The 24,252-nt window shown below is 34.0% G+C and overlaps 1 protein-coding gene across 1 annotated transcript in view; it reads left to right on the forward strand.

Annotated features, from left to right (window-relative positions):
* Positions 1-16,359, forward strand: part of Kcnh7 (potassium voltage-gated channel subfamily H member 7) — a 462,823-nt gene extending 446,464 nt beyond the window's left edge. The window contains exons 13-16 of the mRNA XM_027938014.3: positions 810-1,061; positions 6,022-6,190; positions 12,616-12,808; positions 16,093-16,359. Coding sequence (XP_027793815.2) covers positions 810-1,061; positions 6,022-6,190; positions 12,616-12,808; positions 16,093-16,359 — 881 coding nt within the window. The remainder of the gene's footprint in view (positions 1-809; positions 1,062-6,021; positions 6,191-12,615; positions 12,809-16,092) is intronic.
* Positions 16,360-24,252: the final 7,893 nt, after the last annotated feature.

The raw sequence follows: 24,252 nt of genomic DNA on the forward strand, positions 1-24,252 counted from the left end.
GACCTTTTCAATATGTGAGTGACTGCCATAGATGATAAAGTATGGAGGTTAAAAACAAATAACAAGCTGCATAATGGCGATATTTTAGAATTGGGACATATTTTTCCTTTGTCTTTTTCATTTCCCTAAAGAGATAGTGCACCAGATTCTAAGAATACAAATGACAGTTGAGCATGTATAAATAAGTTTGTAAGTTATCCTATAGATTTCTCTGAGACTTAAACTTTCCTGTTGCAAATTTTCTTTTAATTTTGATATGAATAATTTATCTCATTAAGACAGTCTAATAGTCCTCTATTTAAAAAAAGTCTCCAAAGCAATTACATTTATGCTGAGAGCCATAGCCAAGTAGGAATGACATGGCATTTTTAATTGAAAGGTGACCCTGCTCAGGGATTAGGGTGGCTCCAGGTTTAGGATGGATCCTGCTGGATTAGGGTGGCTCCGGGTTTAGGGTGGATCCTGCTGGGAATAGGGCGTATTCTGCTGCCTCAGGCGCCCACTCCTTGAGTTCCCATTGAGTTCTCAAGGGGTTCCAAGAGGATTGGTACGCAGAGCCCGGGGAAGGGAGAGTATTTCCCCAGAATGTGCGTGTAGAGTGCGGGTAAGAGTTCGGGAATAAAGAGTTGCTGTTTGAATCTACAAGGCTTTTGTGGTGGCTCAGTTATTTTGTGCCCAGCCAGACTGCGGCACATTTATAATAAAAAAAGGGCAGTTTGTGTGTAGCTAGTTAGTATATGTAGCATGCATAGGGTCTTACATTTGATTATCTGCTATAAAATAATTTTCTTCTGTAGATTTTGGCAAAGAAAGCAGCACAAATGATCCTGAAGACTCTGCAGATACCATAAGACATTATCAGAGTTCCAAAAAACACTTTGAAGAGAAAAAAAGTAGATCATCATCTTTCATCTCCTCCATTGATGATGACCACAAGCCGCTCTTCTCAGGAATAGTAGATTCTACTCCAAGAACAGGGAAAGCAGCTGGGCTCCATTTCGAAGAAGCAATGCCCACCTCAGGAAGAATTCATGTCAATAAGAAAAGCCACTCTTGCAAAGGTAATCCAGAATCAGGAATCAGGTTGTCTCTCCTCAGGGCTAAACAGACTATAATGACTTTTCACAAATTAAGAACTGTACCAACACATGTTAATCTAATCTTTTTCAATTCATGTCTGTAAAGAGTTGAGATTTTAGATCATCTGCAATGTAGTGTTTGCATAATTCTGGAATTAGTGGCAAATGTTTCCAAACAATGTCAGCATGAGAGGTATTTGTGGCCAACCAGGCTTAAGTATAGGTAGAAAGATTTCTGAAATCCTATTGATGCAATTGATTCCTATGTGGAGAGAGCATCCATGACTATTTTAAGAGATTTTACTGGTTAGTTCTTTATATATGTCTTCTGTACCCATTTCTTACCCCCAAACCTATAGTTTTATAACTTCAAAGGTCAAAGCAATCATATTACAATACAACATCGTACTGTGAATTATAACAAAACAAAAGGAACTCTCCCGAAATATTCTGTTTTCCTTTTTTTGTACTGGGGATGGAGCCAGGTACCTTACCACTGAACTATGTCCTCAGTCCTTTTTATTTTTTATTTTGAGACAGGATCTTACTAAATAGCTTAGGGCCTCACTAAACTGCCCAGGCTGTCCTTAAACTTGCAATCCTCCTGCCTCAACCTCCTGAGTTACTGGGATTACAGGAATGTGCCATCATGCCTGGCTTGAAATAGAGTATATTTTTGATAAGACTTCTTTGTTTAATATCCCTACTAAAAGGAATACAGAAATATATGTGTTTTGTTGAAGAAAACACACAAGAGATGAGCAATAATGTTTAATATATGCAAATTTCATTCTGAAGGATGAGAAACTGAGGAAACCTTGAAACCACATGGAAGAACAATTAATTTAGCATAATAGGAGCTAGATCTATAGATCTAGCTATTAAGTGGTACCCATAACAGTTGTGAGTCCAACTTCTTGGATTCTAAAACCAAATCTATCACTTGCTCCCTTTATGACTTGAGATACTTGATTTGACAAATCCACTAATACACAGTTCACATTTTTAAAACATAGTAATAATAATATCCAACCAACTCATTAGTTATGATTATTATCCAAATTAAACTGTAAATGACTTTATCTGAAATAAAATCCCCAACCTATTTGGTATTTTCTCACTGGTTTTACTATTTAATATGTATCTGGATGTATAAAATGTAAATATTAAGATAGCATAAGAAAAAAATCAAAATAATATAACAAAAATGAAGGAAGAAATAAGATGTTTTGACCTGGCAAGATAATAAAATTATACCACAGAGTAAGTAAATACTTCCTACAATCACACCATTATTCCAAAGCATTATATTTGACAACAAAGATTTTATTAAATCTAGGATGTTCAGGTTTTATATTTTTCCAGAGTTACTTTCCATATCATGTCAAATCAGCTTTTACCAGGATCCCACATGGAAATAAGCTAAGAATATATGCAAATGTCCTCTGGACAATCAAAATTCTTGATAAAGTGAATGAAAATAGTACCTCATTTATCACAGTGGAAGAATGGAATATTAGATGTGATTACCAAATGTCCCGTTTTAGTTATTTATGAAAATGGATTCTGGGAAGTACTAAGAATAGAAACAGGTTGTATCATGGAAGTCAAAAGTTCTGAAGAGCTTGTTGAACAATCTCTACTATAACAAAAGTCAGCATAATGTGGCCCTGCTGAAAAAAAAAAAAAGTGTTTTGTTTTCTTCTTGAATTTTAGACTTCTATATGACAAGTCTTTAAAGAAATATTTGGGGAATTTTATTTGACATTATAATGATTCTCCCTGACAATGAATTCTAATGCCCTTCACCTAATATAATGCTAATTCTTCCAATCTTTAACTAGCTATTCCAAATGCCCAATAAGAACAGTAGTATTCTAAAAAAACAAAATAATTTTAATATCTCCAAGTTGTTAATTTTAAAAAAGTGTTCAATGTAGTACCCATGCAGGCAATAACTAATTATCTTGCAAATGCCAAGCTAAATATGCATGTCAATTAAGTAACTGTAATTGATGCTATATAACTTCAATCAGGGTGATTGTTAACATGACTAATTAATAGGATTAACCAATAGAGAATTTAAAAACTTGATCTCTGCAGATTTTATTCCCTATTGACTTTTAAGGTAAAATCCTGTGTAATGTTCAAAACTTTAATAATATGTAAGATGTAGCTGTGATTGCCACAGTTTGAACTACTAAAATCCCCACAAAGTTTAGTTTCAACATCAATAGGAAATTTCACTCCCTGGTATTCCTGGGATTTGTCATATTAAATCCAACAGAAGAGAGATTCAGAACACATTAAAGCAAAACTAAAAAAGGAAAAAGGAAGAAGAAAAAAAAAAAAAGATTAAGTGGACTCTGATTCTACTTACATTGAGGTCAAAAGTTGACTCTAGGAAAATTGTGTACCAGAGCAAAGTTAGTTTACTTTCTGCTCATCCATTTGAAGAAATGTATCTTGCAACTATAGCAACATTTGCCAAGGCAACCAAGTGCAGATTCTTTTCTGTGCTATATTTAGAAAGTGTCTACAAGGATGTTCATTTGATTAAGACCACTAGCCAGGATTTCCCCTTTGAACTCCTCATTTTTTATATTCCTGTTAAAAACAAGCTAATCACATATCTCTAGATTTTAATAAAAGAATAAATTATAATCAAGGAAGCTTCTGTCTCACAGTATATTTATTCATTTCTGCTAGAATAATCTTTTTTCTTCTTGAACACTGCAGTAAAAATATTATCCTCCATAATTTATTGCATGTGATTCACCCTTGTCATTTAAAAATCAATTTATTACATAGGATTTGAAAAGGAGAGAGCTGTTAAACATATGCAGAAATACTGTATGCTTTTTTGGCACTAAACTTATGAACATAAATATGTAATTTTAATCCTATCAGTTCTTGTCTTCTCTGAAGAAATGTTCATACATGAACTGGCTATCAGAACTAGACAGGGACAAGTGTTGGCAGCACCAAAACATTTGTATGTGTTCTGATGCTTACTTGGCATTGCTAGCCCAAAGTTGAAACCTGGTTTACTGTTATATTATCATTTTGCATCTTAAATTGGTTCACATTTCTGTGATAACAAGTCATACTTCTCAGTAAAAATCTGCTGATAAATTACTTAAAACTCCAGCAATATCATTTTTCTATGTTAAGTTACATTTTGTCATGTTTGGTAAAATATCAAAAGAAAAAATAAGCTGTCACTCTCTAAACCAAAGCTAAACACAAGAATCAGTAAGGAAGCCATCCATAATCAGGAGCTTTTCTAGAGTTTCTTGTAAGTTCTGTGAGATCTATTACCCGTTTCCACAGAGCAAGGAACCTGGTCTTATATTTTTCTCATGCTATATTTGGATATGCTTAAATGCTTTGTAAAAGCTTCCTCTCCTGAGACTGAAATTATAGGCACCTCATTAGAAAAATTTCTGTGTATTCAATGATAAAAGATAGTGGGGGGAAGTCCATAGAGAAAGAATATAGAACTTTGTTGTTCTTTTGTCTGCTACTTATTGAAAGGGGTGCACTTGAGCTCTCTGACTGTACTTTTAGAGAATCTATGGGGAAAGAAGTCTTACAGTTCTGTTCCCTATTTCTAGAATCATAGCTAATTCTGACCAATTCAGTTACTTTCTATTGAAATTTTTAAATCACTAAGAGTATAAATCCATAACTATGTATTTTTTCTCAATTTCTAATCATAGGAATTTGCCAAGATTTTAAATCTTTATATCAAAACCAAATCACTTTCTCTAATTCAAATCTATTTCCATGTGAAAGGGAATACCAGCTTGACATAATCCTTCCCTTCCATCAGTCTTCCCAAAAGGAAATATATATATATATATTATTTTTCTTTATCTCTTAAATAAGCTCCCAACTTTATTCTTATCTTTTCATGGGTTTTATTTTTCAACCCTTCAATCATTTTTATAGAGGGTAAGAGAGCATAACAAAACCATCAAAAGTATGTAAGTAACAAAGAAAGGATACATTTTTCCCCCAAATATTGATAGTTTGAAAATACAGATCTTAGGAGAAAGAGTAAATTAAAAGAGGTTCAAAAATAAATCTCTGGATGAAAAATGATCACAAAGTTGCTAGACTGAATTTTTCAAGTTCAGGGGCTTTGTCTCCTTCCTCTTCAAGTCCTCCACATTTAGCAAAGTGTCTGGCACATAAAAGACACCCAAAACATTGGAAAGGGGGACTTGAGCAGATAAGCTGTTTGTTTAAAGTACGTTAAGAAAAATATACATAACAAAAGAACCACACACACACACACACAAAAAAAAAACATTGGCGAACAGTGTGATGATATTAAAATATAGTGCAGAAGAAGCTTCAAATAAGCAAAGAAACAAGATGGGAAGACTTTAAAACTCTTCTCCTCTTTAATAGTTTATGACTCCTTGGCTCTTACCTTGAATTGGGCTGCCTAAGAACATACCCTTGAAGACCAGCACTTCCCTCAAGAGTTTTCTCCTGGACCATAAAGAATGCTTACTATTCTGTGAGAAAGAGCCCAAAATATCTCAAATGTTAAGTAAAACATTATAAACAAAATATGTTATTTCCTCTCAAATTCAAAAGCACAAAAACATTGCGCTCTAATCAGTTATGTTCAGCCATCCATACCTTCTTTTAGCACAAATAGAAAGAAGACAAAATCATAACCAAGACTCCTGACCTTCTATAAAATTTTAATGCTATGAAAATGTATGTGGTAGGTAAGGAAGGCAGAGTGAGAGAAGGAACCTACCACCAATTGGTCATGGCCCCTGGTTTTGTCCATGAACCACTTTGGTTCTATGTCTCCTGGGTTATATCCTAAGATCCTTTACAGCTTGTCTTGTTAGTGTCTATGTTTATGAGGCAAAGGAGTGCCAAAGAAAGCTGATGTCTAACTCACTCTCTTCCACAGATATCACTGACACGCAAAGCTGGGAAAGAGACAATGCCAGGGCTCAGCCTGAAGAGTGTAGTCCCTCAGCACTTCAGCGAGCTGCCTGGGGGATCTCAGAAACTGAAAGTGACCTCACCTATGGAGAAGTAGAGCAAAGATTAGATTTGCTTCAAGAGCAACTTAACAGGTATCAGAAATGGTGGGGCAAAAGGAGAGTATGATGCAAACCATTAGACGTGTCTAGCTTTGCTTCTAGCAAATTCCTCTTACTGCAATCCCATATTTTCCACACATACTTATTTAAAATAACACTAGAAACTGACAGAATTATCAATTTGTGTTGCAAGGAACATTTATTTGCACTTCATATCTTAAGCAACATATGTCCTATTTTTTCTTTCTCTATCTTAAAATTAAGTATATCACCATCACTGGCTACCTCCCCTCAGAGTAATTCATATTTAATTTGTTAACTAACACCTTTATGCTTTTAATCCTTCTTTTATACTTTATAGTTGTTTCTGGTAATTTATCCATGTTTTGTGGCATTTTTAAAATACTGAAATAGTGATTTAAACATACAGTTTTTGGTCAGTTTGTCAAAAAAATTGTGAATAAATTAAAAATCCCACAAATTAAAGACAGAACCTTTCCATTTTCCTTCATCTTTGATCTAGACTGATTAATATGTAGAATAAATTTTGGTTTTAGGCAGGAGGTAACTATTTCATAGAAGTCTGGGTGGGTTTTTAAAATTAAATTGGTTAAAAAGAGTCAGAAAACAGATATGACTTGAGTATGACTCAGTAGCTGCTTTGTGTTTCATTTGGGAATTTACCTTGACCCAATGGTAGCTTTCAAATAGACCAGATGGCAAGTTCTCCCAGTAGCCATAGCCAAAACTGCATGGACTAAGATAAAATGCTCAAATTACAGGATTTAAGAACTAGATGGGGTAATTGATTCATTTTCAGTAAGTGCAAACATGGTAAAATAACCACACTAGGGCTGGAGTTGTGACTCAGTGGCAGAGTGCTTGCCTGGCATGTGTGGGGCACTTGGTTTGATTCTCAGCACCACATAAAAATGAATAAACAAAGATACTGTGTCCATGAATAACAAAAAACAATATTAAAAAAAATAACCACACTACCTGAATCCTGATTTAGACAGTGTTCTTAAATCTGCCACATCAGCTCTCAATGTCCATAGTACAAGGACCAGAATTGACCTTTCTCCAGAGAGAGAAACCCAAATCTCTTGTGCTGATGTAATGCATTGTTTCTATAATAGAAATGCAAAGCCTGACACACCTGATCACTGCTGTGGTCCTTTAATTAGCCTGTACAACAGCCATGTGTTTTACTGGCCTTTTGTAGGTAGACCACATGGAGAGCCAGAATGAAACACTGGGTGACCCTAACAGATGGTTAAATGTGTGTGGGATAGTTGTCTTCCCCGAGGCAACATGAGAAAAATTTATTCTTTCCATCTCTTGTTGAGTACATCCCATTTCTATTTTTTCTTTGTTATACCTTGCTGAGTAGTAGCACGAATGTGTATATTTAATATATCTTGTGATTCTGCCCGTGTCTAACAAGCTCCTTGTTTACCCATCTGTAGTTAGCATTCTGAGTTTTGCCTATACCACATAAACTATGGCTTTACTTACTATCTATGATTAATATTTTCTATGCATTTTATTTATGTTGGTGGTAGTGGTGGTGGTGGTTAAAAACGTGAGTAAATGGTGAATGACAGGGGCAGCAGTGATTTCTTTGGCACAATGCCAACACAGTACAAATTAGTTAACCTGGGTAAAATTCTTAACTAGGTTATTTAACTATTTACAGAATGACTGGGTAGTAATTTAAACTTTCCTACTCTCAATTTCTTATTTTTACTCAAACCTACTTGCAGTGCTTTTGTATGGACAGAATTAATACATGATCGTCTGTTAGTATGCAATGGGGATTGGTTCCAGGACCTCGTTTGGGTACCAGAATCCCTTGATGCTCAATCCCTTGTGTAAAATAGCATAGTATCTGCATATAACCTGTACACATCATCCCATATACTTTAAATTATCTCCAGATTACTTATAGTATCTAAGAAAAAGTAAATACCATGTAAATAATTGGTATAGTATATTGTTTAGTGAATAATGACAAGAAAAAAGTCTTGTTGTGGCCAATAAAAAATGCAATTTCTTTTCAAATATATTTAATATGTGCTCAATTGATTTTCTAATGCAGAACATAAAGATACAGAGGGCTGACCATATATAGAGACTATACCTGCTATACCAAAGGTAGCATAGATTAAAAAAAAAAAAGCTAGATAAAATTTGATCATCAGTGAACTTCAGCTCTATTACTAGGGTTCATTTGAGTGTATTCTCTTACTTCACATATATTTCTGGGCTTGAACCTTCCTTTAGGACTAAAATTGAGATTTCAGTGACTCCTTGTTGTAGTGTGTGTGTGTGTGTGTGTGTGTGTGAAACTTGATATATATATATATATATATATATATACACACACACACACACACACACACACACACACACTCACACTGGGAATTAAACCCAGGGGTGCTTTACAACTGAATTACATCTCAGTTTTCTTTTTCAATTTTGAGACAGATTCTCACTGTCACTTAAGGTCTCACTAAACTGCTGATGGTGGCCTTAAACTTGTGAATCTCCTTCCTTAGCTTCCCAAGTTACTGGGATTACAGGTGTGCACCACCACATCCAGCTAGTATATTATTATTGTATGAATTTTCCACAGTCATAACAGAATTAAATATCTTTTAACATATTCCCAGCATATGTATGTGCTTTCTGAACATGTTTTAAATTGTTATCACCATTACTACTTCTAGTTTTTTTCTCTCTTTAATACTTTTACAAACATTTTATTTCCTAAATCAGTTTAGCTTATTTTAAAATTTAAAAAGTTGCATTTTTAGTTAACTGAAATCTCCAAACTTTTTTTCTTCCACTTTGTTCTGTAAGACAAATGTAAGGGAAACAAATTTGAAGAGGGTAGCTTAACTTAGGCTCTGCTTTGCAGAGGTAGAATCTTGGGACACGTTCTAGAGTTGAGTATACCCTATTTGACTTTGGCATTTGTTCAAATGTAAAACTGAGTTCTTACACCACCATCTCATCCAAACACAATATTCAAGCCACAATGCAATAAAAACAAACATAAATGGTCGATTTTGAACCAGTCCTTGCTACTGCCTCTTTTCTTCTTTAAGGATAAACTATATGTAGGGTTAAAGGTTTACATAGGTTAACTTATATGTACATATGTATGTGTTTTTATATGTATATATAAGCATATATACATATATAGCCTAGATATAGACATGATTAGATAGATTATTAAGACTTGATTCTTCAGCAGTACTTCTCAAACTTTAATATGCATTGGTATCACCTGGGCGTCTTGTTAAAATGCAGTTTCTAAGTGGATTGATGAGTCTAGAGCTGGCAGACACCACATTCTAACAAGCTCCCAGGGATGTCCAATGTTTCTGGTTTAGGGAGACACTTTGAGAAAGGAGAATTAGAAAATGTAAAAATTGAGTAATGACTCCTTCCACTGCAGAACATCCAGAGCAATTTGTCTCTATGCCTCTAGTATGACATTGAGCACCTGCTTCATCTAGTGTTAGTTATTTATGCACTTCCTTCATTTTTCCTCTCTAAGCAATCAGCTCCTGACAGCACTGAGAGATCAGATTCCATATTTATTCTCCTTCATGTTCTCACCTGACTTTCTACCTATTACAATTCCTGGTAAAAAGTTGGTCTTTGAATGAGTATATGAAAATATTCATTTTCTACAACTTTATGGCTATCTTGACAAAAAAATAAAATTCCAAAACTAGGTTATTTTCTGTTTTAAAGACCAAGAACAAACTGAATTATTGTCTAATTCTCTGTAATTCCTCCTGAATAAAGCACATTATCAGGTTTCAATAACAAAGTCCATTGTAATTAAGCCAATAGACTCTAGTCATAAAACATAAAAATACAATTCTATGTATAGTAAAGAAACTTTTTACTACACCTCCCCTTTGTCGAACTACTCCAAATTTCAGGTAACCAATTAATAAGACAAAACTAAGTATTCAAAATCAGTGCAGACAGGAGACCATTCACAAGACCAAGGCTCAGTGGTAAGAAGTAGGATATTTACAGGACTTTGTGTTTGGGCTTGTCAAGGTTTCACTGGTTCTGTACATCAGAAAGTTATGTCCCAACTTATTAAAATTGGGCAAATTCATGACATCAGCCATCCAGAGTGACAGGCTCAGGGGGGTGAGAATCTTGAAGCAAGTCTGATGAATTAAGTTTGGATGTACAAGAGGCTCCTGATGAGCAAACAGTTCTCTCCAACGAGTTTATTTGTCGAAAATTCCTGAACTAGTGAAGTTATTTACTGGTGTAGCCTTATTTTTCCCAGGCAAAGTATTCCTAGAATAGACAACCAAGTCATGTGGATAGAATGGTCTACACTCTTATTAAATTGTTTCAATACCAAAGGTCTCAGGTCTCACCTGGCAACAGCCACTTCAACTGCACATGTTGTTCTTGTGTGCATGTGGCCCTCTCAGTGCCACAGGTTGCTGAGCATGTGAATGCTGAAGCATTACCTCTGATAGATTCTTCTCTCATAGACATGATTCAAATAGATAAAATCCATGATGAAAAAATCCTGTTTCTTAGAGACTGCTAATGTTTAACAAAGATTTTTTATAGGACTCAAAAACTCAAAAGATTTTTATAGACTCAATAGTGTTAACACACTCAGCAGAGGGGAATCAGACTGATTGTATTTGCCATTTTCCTTTAAATTTTAATTTAAAATTAGAATGAAATTAATTTTTGTTCACTACCTAGTGTCTTTTTTTTAATATTTATTTTTTAGTTTTTGGCGGACACAACATCTTTGTTTGTATGTGGTGCTGAGGATCGAACCTGGGCCGCACGCATGCCAGGCGAGCGTGCTACCGCTTGAGCCACATCCCCATCCCTATTACTACGTAGTGTCTTGAATCCCACATGTGGATGAAATTTTTAACCTCAGTATTCCCAAATCCTTTTATATTCAATGGCCTATCTTGATAATAATGGTAATGATAATAAATATCATGTAAAAAAAGCCACTTTAACTATTAAATTTTTTAAAACTGAGACAAATTTGTACAGAAATAGCTCTGATGAAGTTTGTAAAATTTTCTTCAGGGGCTCAGAGAAGAGAAAAGGTAACTCTGAATTAGTTAAATATGGTAAGATTTGGAGGTACAGATAAAATTTGAGCTGGACCTCGAAGAATGAAAAGAAAAAATTGATTAATAACAATAAAAATGTTTAGTTGGTACCATAAAAAATTAGATCAGACTTGCAGGTAACAAGTAGATGAACCAGTTGAAAATTCAACATTCCTTTTTGGTGTGTGGCCTTGGTACTTGCAAGGCATAATCAGGTGTAGTTTAAAGCTATTGGCTTAGAAGACACTGAGTTATCTGGTTATATTTTATCAACTATAGAAAACCTTTAAGAATACATAATTATGATTCCCAGCAGGAAGATCTGGAGTGTTAATATTAAAAAGTAAAAAGAAAATACTGATCTTTTCTCATTTTTCTAGGTTTTGTTGCTTTCTTTCAAATCACAGACTAATTTACTCTATAGCATTACCTTTTCATTGCTTTTTGAATTCATAGGTAAAACAGTAAGCAAAAATAAAATAGCTAGAAGAACTTTCTGTAGAGGCGTATGGTCCAAATTTTCTGTTTTTATGCCCATGAATTTTTTTTTATGTCTTCAATGGTGTTAATCCACACAGCAGAGGGGAATCAGACTGATTGTATTTGCCGTATTCCTTTAAATTTTAATTTAAAATTAGAATGAAATTAATAAGCCAGTGAGCTACTCATGAGCTTTGTAGAAATCAATGGTCATACTGGCTGTTGCTCAAGCCTGAAGGGACATAGAAGCAAGTGAATTTTTACATTTCTTTTGCTTCTTAAATATCAATTCCCTGTAGATGGGAAAAGGAATTTAGCATTTAACATCAAAGAAAGAATACAATGAGTAATATACAATACTTGCTATGAATAGAAGGGCAAGATTAATTAACAATAATATAAATTTGAAACACTTAAGAAATTTTCTTGAGATTTTTGTAACTGTGAAAGAAATGTGCTGCTAGTCTGTCTTTTAAAGAATAAACAAAGTATTCACAAAAAAAATTGAGTAAAGCCTGATAAAAAGCAAAGATAATTACTATTTAAAAAGAGATTCTCAGCATGTTTTACACTTTGAAATCAATAAACATTAGTAAAAATACAGTCTTTTCATTTGTATTTCTATTGATTCTCTTAAAACGAGCAGGAAAGTAATGGTCTTTGTTGGAATCATTAGTGAGACACAGATTATCAGCTAAGAAAGCATCCCTATGCTCCCTCTCCTGTTCTTCTTGTTTAAAGCAGGCATGTCGTCTTGGTTGGTAAGTGCTGAAGTTTGCTCAGATGCTTTTGCAATTCTGGACTATTTTAGGACTCTTTCTCCTTTTTCTGTCTGGTCTACAGACTTGAATCCCAAATGACTGCTGATATCCAGACCATCTTACAGCTGCTGCAGAAACAAACTACTGTGGTCCCCCCAGCCTACAGTATGGTAACTGCAGGAACAGAGTATCAGAGACCCATCCTCCGCATGATGAGAACCAGCCATCCCATAGCATCCATTAAGACTGACAGAAGTTTCAGCCCTTCCTCACAAGTAAGTGTAGATGCTGTTCCACCACGAGTGTTTCTTAAAGTGTTTCCAGAGACCATTTGAATAAATTACCTTGGATGCTGTGGAAAACAGATTTCTGTCTCTACCACTCTTTCTACTCAATTAGGATTTCTGAAAATGGGCTCTGTAATCTGCTTGATGTGCCTTTAAAGACAGAAAATGGACACAGAAGAATAATTTTGAACACTATCATTTTTTTTAAAGCAAATGCTCTTTTCAGAATCAACCTAGGTGATTTACATGCTATAGAGATTTGAAAGCTAAGGAATAATTCTAGATCGAAAAAGTGCATCAGAGAAAAAAGCAGGTCATTCACTACACTACTAAGGACGGGGGAGGGGGGGAAGGGAGGGATCTCTGGAAGAAAAGAAATCACAGTTGGCCAGATTACAAACTGAGGTTCAAGCACAGAAAATTATCACAGTCTGTGCCCTACCCACCAGAGATGTCTAAATTTTTTCACCTGTATGAGACACATGGAAAAAGGGAGATTATGAAATACCCTGTCTCTGAAGCTCTCCAAGAGGACCTTTTTGATTTTTATTATTCTTTTTAGATATTTATGACAGTAGAATGTATTTTGACATATTATACATACATGGAGTATAACTTACTCTAATTAGGATCCCATTCTTTTGGTTGTACATGATGTGGGGTTTCACCGGTTCTGTATTCATATATGAACATAGGGAAGTTATGTCCAATTCATTCTACTATCTTTCCTATTCCCATCCCCTTTCCCTAGCCTTCATTCTCCTTTGTCTGATCCAATGAACTTCTATTCTACCAACCCCCTTATTGTGTCTTAGCATTCATATATCAAAGAAAACATTCCACCATTTTTTTTTTTTTTTGGACTGACTTATTTCACATAGCATGATAGTCTCCAGTTCTATCCATTTATCAGCAAATACCACAATTTAATTTATGGCTTAGTAATATTCCATCATGTATATAAACCATATTTTCTTTACTATTCATCTGCTGGAGGGCACCTAGGTTGATTCCTTATCTTGGCTGTTGTGAATTGAGCTTCTATAAACATTGATGTGGCTGTGTCACCATAGTACGCTGACTTTAAGTCTTTGGGTTATTAGCCAAGGGGTAGAATAACTGGGTCAAATGATGATTCCATTCCAAGTTTTCTAAGGAATCTCCTACTGCTTTCCATAGTGTTCGCACCAATTTGAAGTCCCAACAGCAATGTATGAGTGAACCTTTCACTGCATCCTTTCCAACATTTATTGTTACTTGTATTCTTGATAATTGCCATTCCGACTGGAATGAGATGGAATCTCAGTATAGTTTTAATTTGCATGTCTCTAGTTGCTAGAGATGTTGAACATTTTTTTCATATATTTGCTGACCATTCATATTTCTTCTTCTATGAAGTGCCTATTCAGTTTTATTGCCCATTTATTGATTGGGTCATTTGTTTTTCTTCTGTTAAGTTTTTTGAGTTCTATATGTATCCTGGAGAATAATGCTGTATCTGAGGTACAGCTGGCAAAGATTTTCTCCCACTCTGTAGGCTCTCTCTTCACATTCTTGATTGTTTCCTTTGCTTTGAAGAAGCTTCTTAGTTGACACCATCTCATTTATTGAGTCTTGATTTTACTTATTGCCCTATAGGAGTCTTGTGGAGGAATTCAGTTTCTAAGCTGACATAACAAAGAGTTAGGCCTACATTTCTTCTAGTAGGTGCAGGGTCTCTGTTCTAAATGCCTAGGCCCTTGATCCACATTGAGTTCCGTTTTGTGCAGGGTGAGAGATAGGGGCTTAATTTCATTCTACTACATATGGATTTCCAGTTTTCCCAGAGATACAAGTCTTGGAAATCAGGTGAAGGTCCTCATTTCCCCTGTGTTGAAGATTAAACACGCGAGAAATGCCAACACAAGCATAGAAAGCAAGTTATATTTAAGAAAGAGACAGAACAGCCTTAGCAGGCTTCTGGGTGCCCACAGGAGTGGGTATGTCTGTCTTTTTTGTAGATCCTAGATTGCTTCTCCCTCCTTGTATTCCTCCCTCTCTAACCTTCTCTTTCTTTCCTGTGTAGATGCCTAAGGGCAAAAAGGAACAGCCCAGGGGATAATTATTGGCAACTTCTTATGTTGGAATGTGTGATTCCCCAGAGGTGTTAGCAACCTGTTGAGCCAGGGAAATGTTCAGGAGGTGTTAGCAACTCCTTTCCTTTTCTTTGGTGATCAGTCCTCATCTTGGGATGATTTGGATCATTTACTATCTATACTGACTACATGTCCTTTGTTCCTGTCTTACTAGCACCTTTTGTTAAAGAGGCAGTGTAGGTTTATGGCACCTTTGTCTAGTATGAAATAACTGTATATATGTGGGTTTGTCTCTGTGTCCTGTTTCATTGGTCTTCATATCTGTTTTGGTGCCAATACCATGCCGTTTTTGTTACTATACCTCTATAGTATAATTTAAGGTTGGTTATTGTGATGCCTCCTGCTTTACTTTTCTCCCTAAGGATTGCTTTGGTTATTCTGAACTTCTTAATTTTCCTTTTGAATTTTTTAATATGAAAAGTTTAACTCCATTGGAATTCCATGTTGGGCATTAGCTTTAAATACTTAAACATCACAGCCAAATCATACTAAAAAATGATGATTTCAATAAGGATTTATAGAATAACCTTGTAAAAGTTTTTTTAAATGTTTCAGAAGTTACTTAAAAATTCTAGGAAATGAAACCACATTAGTAACAGAAGGTAATGTGCCAGAAGGAAAATAATAGCAATCTTTCTAAAATATGAAAATAGGCATTAATTTATCTTTAGTTTTTAATGGAAGGGAAACATGTAAAACTATGTATTTCTTTATTTACAGGGGATTCAAATTGTATCATCTGATGAGTGTGATGATTTTACTTCCTTTCTTATTTCTCTTCTTTCCTCTCCAATAGATCTAGTCACCAAGTGGCCATAATTTCCATCACATCTTGGTCTTAAATTTTGAGTTAAACTGATTTAAAAAATTCAAAGCGAGATTTTTTTTTTAATCTGATAATTTTGATATCTGAGTAAAATTAAAGTTCTTGGAATTATTTAAGGGTTATCTAAACTGATCATGGGGCATCCAATGTCTGCATTTTAGGATAAAAATGTGGGTTAATTTTTTTTAACATGGGTTAATTTAATACCACTGATAAGATTAACGGTGGAAAATTACTGGAATTTTATAAATATAATTTTAGATGACTGTTGGTGTGAATTATAAAAATGTGTTTTCTTTTCTTTCTATCAGTGTCCTGAATTTCTAGACCTTGAAAAATCCAAACTTAAATCCAAAGAATCCCTCTCAAGTGGGGTGCATCTGAACACAGCTTCAGAAGACAACTTGACTTCACTTTTAAAACAAGACAGTGATGTCTCTTTAGAGCTTCACCTGCGACAAAGAAAAACTTACCTTCACCCAATAAGGCATCCTTCTTTGCCAGATTCTTCCTTAAGCACTGTAGGAATCTTGGGTCTTCATAGGCATGTTTCTGATCCTGGTCTTCCAGGGAAATAATCATTTTGTATTATTTACTCCACATACAATGTAAGTGCTTTTAATGGCTGTTTTCCTTTTTGTATTTAAATCCTCTCTACTTGACTCAGGGGCTCACAAGGTACCATTATATGCAAAAGTACTGTATATTTTCCTAAATTGAAGCTTATAAGGTAAAATTGAGCAGTTAAGATGTAAATATACCTAAGAACTTTTGGTTCCAATTGTTAAAACTGCCAGCATCTCAAGGCACCTTATTTTTTATTTTTATTTTCAAAATCATCTGCATGTTAGGAAACTCCAATTTCTCTTGCATGGAGACTCCTATTTACTGCTTTTACTAAACCAGTACTTTGTCATGAAAATGCCTTCCAAGCAAATAAGAAACCAAGGGATAAAACTGTTCTTGGATGCAACTCAGATGATCCTCAACTTACGGAAATTCAAGGGGATAAAGGGGGCTTAGTCATTTTTGAGAATTGATGTCCTTCTGTATTGAGATGTTTATAGTTGCTTACATTCATTTCCCCGTACTGAAAAAGAAAATGCAAATTTTGAGAGTTGTAGCCTCAGACAGCAAGCAAGGTAGATCATATTAGAGGGGAGAAAATATAATTTTTTCTCAATTCTTAACAAGTTTTTAGCAAGACATACTTCTGTAACAAAAGGCAGAATATTTTAACAAGAGAAACATAAGAATATTTATTACTGAAAGCAGTTCAGAAGTAACTCAAGGCAGTGGCTTAATGTCCTAGCTTATATAAGATCTTCAGCAAAGAAAATACATTTTAGAGAAGTAACAGGACAAAAAGAAAGCAGTCCCAGGTTTCCAAAGGTGGGAAAACCGTGGGAAGGAGTAAAGTCTGCTCCCAGATTTCTTTGGAGCTGCAATTTCTGAGCTGATAAGCAATCTGCTGTAATGGAGAATTTACATCCTTTCTTTGGGCAGGAAGGTGGGAGGAAAATAGAAAGACCTTTTGTTTTTATGAACTGTGTCCTGATTTTAGGCAAACAGATTGAAAAGGCAGAAATCTCTCCTGCATTTTTATTGTCTTCAGCAACAATCTCATATTTTACAGAGAAGTATTTTCATTTCTTTCAACATTGAATACAAACCAACATTAATGAGAATAAAAAGGTCTTTCTATTTAAAATTCTGTCACTAATTGCATTCACAAAACATCTAAAATAGTTTACACTCACACATTTCCTTGAAGGCTAAAATACAAGTTTCTTGAACTTTTCCTTTTATGGGGAGAGGATCTTCTTTAAGAACTGCTGAAGTGTGACTGATACAAACTGATAATCACAGCTTTTTTCCCAATTCATATTGTAGGGCAATCCTAAATTTGATCAAAATGGTAGATCCACATAATTTTCTTTACCAAGAAAGCTGGAAGAATTTTTTCAAAGAACATGCAATTTCATGTGCATGGCCTATCTTTCAAAAATTCTATGTTGTTTTCTAGCTGTCCAATTCCAGATGTCTAGGAAAAAAATGCACACATCAATGATTAAACTTAAATTTTCTGTGGCTGTTCAAACACTTTGCTAATTTAAGATGAAGAACAAATACATTCTGTATAGATTGGGCTTAATTAGTATATATTGACTCCAGAGTACTGGAACATTCAGTAGGATATATTTTAATAGCTTCAATTGTTAGGTTGAGGGGTCATATAGTTCTCATAATACCAGAATACAGAAAATAAATACAAAGACAAGTTCAAGTTAAGAGATTTTATTTTTAATTTAATTATAATTTTAAAGTATTATGGAATAATCCATTATAGCCTTTTCTTCGGAACTAAGATTTTGAAATTTGTTGAAATTTCTTATCACTTCACTAAGTTTTACATTCATATAAATATTTAAAGACATGTTCTATCTGCACATTTTTAAATGGGTTAATTTCTATCCCTTCAGGATAAAAAACAGAATCTATTGATTTGTCTTCACCTTTGACACTAATCTATTGGTCAGTTTCAAATGCAAGTGATTTATTTAAATTTCCAAAAATGATTACACTGTATATAATGTGACTTAAGTGACCTTAAATTGCTCCCTGTATATTTTCAAATGGCTACATAAATTGAGAATCTATGTGGAAGGAAATCCATAGATAGGCATTAGCATGTTCTCATCTCTGCTTAATAAAAAAAGGTCATAAGTGATCATATATATATATATATATATATATATATATATATATATATATATATATATATAGCAAAAGACCAGTCAATTCAACAAAAGTATAATATTGAAACCAGCTGCCTAAACCATTTAGTGTTATGCAGAAGCAACTTTGGGACTATCTGCCACTTCAATCCTTCATTTAACAAACATGTAATGGATGCCTAACCGGGGAGAGAGAGTCACATAAATAGCTAACTTTTATTCTGAAGTCTATTTAGGGATTTATTTCCATATTGGGGCACACTTTTTGCAGCTGCAACAAATTTCATAAGGACTATAGGCCTTAGCTCCAGGAACATTCAGAATGAATTCACTAGAGACTGTTCATTTGTAGAGAGAGGATTTGGCAGGTGAGGAATTGAGATCTGATTGTTTGATTAGTGAATGCTTCAGCTGCAACATTTGATATGACATGCATAAAATTCAGCCATCCACACAAAGCCTCTATTTGTACTTCATAAAAACTGAGCATGTAAGAATGGGAAGATGGAGAATAGTGTGCAAGTATCCTGCTTGTTTAAATTCTAGCATAACACTAACCTGCTTTTCTTTTTTAATTCCTTGACATAAAATAACTGCTTGATAGTAAAATCTGAAGTCTTAAGAGAGGAAACAGGATTATAAATTTAGGTCCTTTCCCACAGGATGTTAGCTTTAAAATAAAAAGCCTGAGCAATATAAAGATGTGGTTAAGTTGGACATAAGTGTCAAAAGACTCAATGGTTAAACTGGCCTATGGATGTCCAAATCAATTAACTTAATATGTACAAAATTCATTCCCTAAATCAGTGAAAGATCTGATGCCTAAAAGCACTAATGCCCTCCCCATCAGCTGTAGCAAAATCAGTCTGACATAATCTTGGGAACCTGCTGAAGGCCAGGTCAGTGGTGCAGTCAATCAAAAACAGCAGTGTAGGAACTATTTTCCCTTGAGATAATTGGGAGTACTAACATAACATCTTTTACTTTCCACTGAAAAATAATATTACCTGGTCCCCTGGCCTAAATAAAATGTCATCTAAAATCTACAGTTCATGCCGATTAGATGCTGATATTCATTGCTGAACAGAGAGCTGAAACTTAGCCTTAAAATTGTATCACATTTTAAGGTATACAATTAATTTTGAGATGGGATTTCTTGTACTTTGATTAATTGAATAGAAAACCAGAAATAAAAAGGCTGATACAATGTTTCACAGGGTTTTTAATTTAATAATCACTAATTTAAAAACATGGGAAAGCAGCAGGTAGAGGTGGAAGAGTAATGTGTTGAGTCCATTATAACTGGTTGTTCATCAGAATTGAAATTTTCTACTCTTCTAGCAAGGAGGTATAGAAACTAAGTCAGGGTTTGGTGTCAGGTTTGGTGTCACTATTATACCTGTCACTGTCAGAACTGCTATAGTATAATTGAATCAGAACTGCTGTACTATAATTGTACCAAGTTTTTTTGAAAGTTGATATTAACAATGGTTCCAGAACAGTTAGAAGAAAAATGTTCTTATGCAAATGTCATTTTAAATTCCATTCTACACTGTACTAGCTAAAGATAAAACCTTTAACCTCATCGGCATATCTAAAATAATAATAATATTTAACAAATAATACTTATCTTTCCCCTGAATATTTTCATGGTTACCAAAAGGAATTCAGTAGACTGATCAGTTATTAGAACTAAGGATATTTACATTGAATATTTTATAATTTAAAATAGTGAAGTCTTTAAATTTCTTCTCCAGTATTAAAACCAAAATCAGATCTATCTTGATAGATGATAGATAGATTTCATAGTTAAAAAATCAAAACTTTTATAAATTATCAAAAATTAAAATGTTACTGTTTCTAGTCACATTTTTTTGAGTAAAATAAATATGTCTATCATGTGAGTTCAAAGAGGAACTTGGAAGACATTATGACATGGGACAGTGGTCCTCAAAGTGTGGTTCTTAAGCTAGTAGTACTAGCATCACCAGAGAACTTATTAAAAATGCATATTCTTAGACCCTACCCCAAATCCACTAATCAGAAAATTGGGGGCTGGCATTTGGCAATCACCTTTGAAAAAGCTCTCATCCACATGATCCTCAGGCACACTAAAAATCTGAGATTAGTTGGGCATGTTGGCTCTTGCCTCTAATCCAAGAGACTCAGAAGACTGATGCATGAGGATCACAAGTTTGAGGGCAGTCTCAACAACTTAGAGAAACCCCATCTCAAAATTAAAAAATAAAAAGGACTGGGGATATAGCTAAGTGTTAAAACACCACTGTGTTGAATACCCAGTACCCCCCAAAATTAGTTCACCATGCAGAAGAACAAGCATAGGCTCTGCAATCAGACCAAATGAATCTCAACAGGAACACTTTCACTAATATGCCCTGTGACCCTAAGCAAATTAATAACCTCCCTGAATCCTTTTCCTGAATCTGTAAAAAATGAGATAGTGGTATCTGCCTCACAAAATCTTAAGGAAATGAGATAAAATATAGTAAAGTGCCTGGCACACAGTAGGTGCTCAAAAAATGCTAGAATCTTTGTTTCTTACCCAAAAAACATGACATTGAAAACAATCAGGAAAAAACAGGTAATTTTCCACAAATTAGCTTCTGCATAACATATTAGTTACATCGCTAACTAAATGTTACCAAGACTAATATTTTTGATTCAGAAAAACCTAAATGTAGCTATTATCTCTCTTAATTGTATTTTGCACTAGTAGGTTTATAGCTTTAAAGTAATACCATTTACAACAATAATAGTGGGAGTATGACTCTGGTTTTTAAAAACATATCTACTCTGAATCAATGTTAAACACCAAGTATGCAAAGGTGATATGTCCAATTCAGTACTACCAGAATGTATTCTATAAAGGCTGGCACACTGTGGAAGTCCATCCTTGGACATGTTATAGTTCACAGATGTATATTTGAACATGTATTTACAGAATGCAATTTTGAAAGTAAATGTGCTTTCTATTTTTACAGAAAATAGAATTTTGCAGTTGTAATGATTATTTCCAGACCCGCTTCCTCATTGCAAGATACATTATACATATCTTAGGCTGCCTAAACTCTCATGTAGAATGGTAGACATGGCAAGGGGCTCAATGCAGTAAACCTGAATTCAAATCCTACCTTCTCTAGTTATTCCTGAGATAAATTCCCAGTGATCCCCAGTATCCAAAAGTACAAATTGGACTTAGCATGTCATTCCTTGAAGGTATGTGTTGAGGATCCTCTGAATTTATATGTGGAAGTGCTATATAACACACAAATTACAGGACAACTGTAAGATCCTGTGACTTGTGCATCACAAAGAGAGTGGTTTTATGGCATTAGTGCAAGAGCAGCACTTAACCTCTTCTCTTGCTGGTTCCTCAACCCCACACTCAACACACTTAACACTCTGTAACAAAAATCTGAAGGTGACTTTCACCCACACCCCAAAGATCTCGTTGCTAATAACAAGAGAATATCAGTGTCAGGGAATCTTCCTCTGCTTTCGTATCCCTATAGTTCTCAAATATTGCCTTTTTCCAACATCCTTAAAACACATTTGCATTTCAGTTGTTTTCTATGTATGCAAGTAGCTCTCTCTCTCATTTCTCAAGTGTTTAATTCAAAACAACTTTCTTGTGGTTATATTTAACTTATGATCAAGTGATGTTAGCATTTTTAAAACCTAGAAGGATCATGTTTTAACTACTTTATAAAGTATTAGATATTGTGATGGATGAGTGCACAAGTTTAGAACAATTCATTACCTTCTCTTGTGGCACAAACACTTTGTTTTGATGTATAATATATAAAAGAAAATTTACAGAAGACATGAATTATTAATACTTGGGAGCATGAAACGAGATTACTGCAAGGCTTATTTATATAGACTAAATGGAGGTTGAGATGACCAGTCAGATGTTATTTTAAACAATTGTTATTACTATGAATATAAGCACAAAACACGTATATAAATGCAGTGTGCACAAAACACTATACTCAACTGACCAATTACACTGCTCTAGCAATCAAAATTAAACTTTTAAATAGAAAATTATAAAAATGGCCTCAACAAAATATTTTGAAAAGTGGAATTATTAACATGGTTATTCTTGAAAAGCTAATGTCAAAAATGAGATGAATGACTAAATTGCATTCATGACAACTTCTATTAATTCATATTTTGAAAAACGTGATATAATTTGGGACACCTGTGGTTTCAAAACACTGTATGATTAATATATATTCTATGGACTTCCTCTATTTTGGTATTGTTTTAAAATTCACAACTGTGAAACATCACAACTGTGAACATTTTAACTGTATTATTTTTCACTATTACATGTGTTAAGTATTTGAATACATAAGAAATGTACTCAAATGCAGTCATCATTCTTATTGAAGAGTAAACTCAAGGATAAGTTATCTTATAATTAACTCCTTCACAGAGTCGCCTCAAATGCCCTTATAGTTAAAATACCATTGAAATGATATGACACCCTTCTTCCAAATGTAAAAGAAATTAAGTAAAAATATTGCAGAACCCCTAGTTATCTCCTAGGCACCTACTGATTTTAATTAAAGGCACATTACATCTTTTTACCTGATATTTTCATTTCATAATTTTGGTAATAAAATGTATTATATCAGAATGTTTGCAAGTTAAAGAATAATGTATTTCAAAAAAAGAATGTGTGTCAGTCATCTCATATAAAGAAGCTCACTCACATCTGGTTAAGTAATACTTTGGAATGCTTTAAACTAAATGAAACAAACTACCAAAACACATACTACTTTGTAGTCTTTATGCACATAATGTAGCATGAAATCATGATGCTTCTGAAATATTCTGTGCAGAAATATTTATTTTTTAGCAAATATTTTCTTCAAAGATTGGTATGTGGTATTGACAGTGTAATCTACTTGCACAACTAGTTTTGCAATAACCTTCTACAAATAACTGTAAATAAGAAAAATGTAAATTTTATGTAAAAATTGTTGCAAATTTTTGGTAGCTAAAAGAGGTGTACAAGTTGTATTGAAAATATAGTATATATACATAATTTAAGAATGAAGCATATAATTTCTGATCTATTTATACACAAAAATTCAAGAATTTGTAAAAGAAATTATTTTGGGGAAAAAGAAAGAAAATCTCATTAGCTAGATAGGATACTTTTATTAGAAAAGCCAACTATTTCCAACATTTCACAAAGTACTAGATATAGGCATGGTGGTGCTGATGTATTTCACAAAATCACAAAATTGTAACAGTGCTAGAGTTTTGCTGAGCTCCATTAGGATACTAACTAGTAAGCTGGACTGAGTGGTACCAAACTTTAAACCTAAAGTTAAAGAAATATAAAAACATTTAACTTACTACCCCTCAAGACCACTGTAATAATTAACAAAAAGATGAACTGTTTACTTAAAATTCCTAATGGCTAAACAGGCTTTAAGTTATATGTAAAACAACCTTTTATAAATGTATCCTTGATGCATTTTTAAATAAGAATGAAAGTAACCAGATAATATTTTCTTTTGTCTAAGCTTCATATTTTCTTAATTCATTCTCTAGTTGCTCTACTACTATTTAAGAAAACAAAAATTATCTTGAAAGAAAACTTTCAAATGAAATGTGTTGGTTAAAATGTGGCATGTACTAAGCTAAGGACGGTTTAGTCTTGTTTAGTAGCTTAGATTCCTCACCCTTCATTTA

The sequence above is a fragment of the Marmota flaviventris genome, chromosome 11, assembly GCF_047511675.1.
Source record: "Marmota flaviventris isolate mMarFla1 chromosome 11, mMarFla1.hap1, whole genome shotgun sequence".
Taxonomy (NCBI): Eukaryota; Metazoa; Chordata; class Mammalia; order Rodentia; family Sciuridae; genus Marmota; species Marmota flaviventris.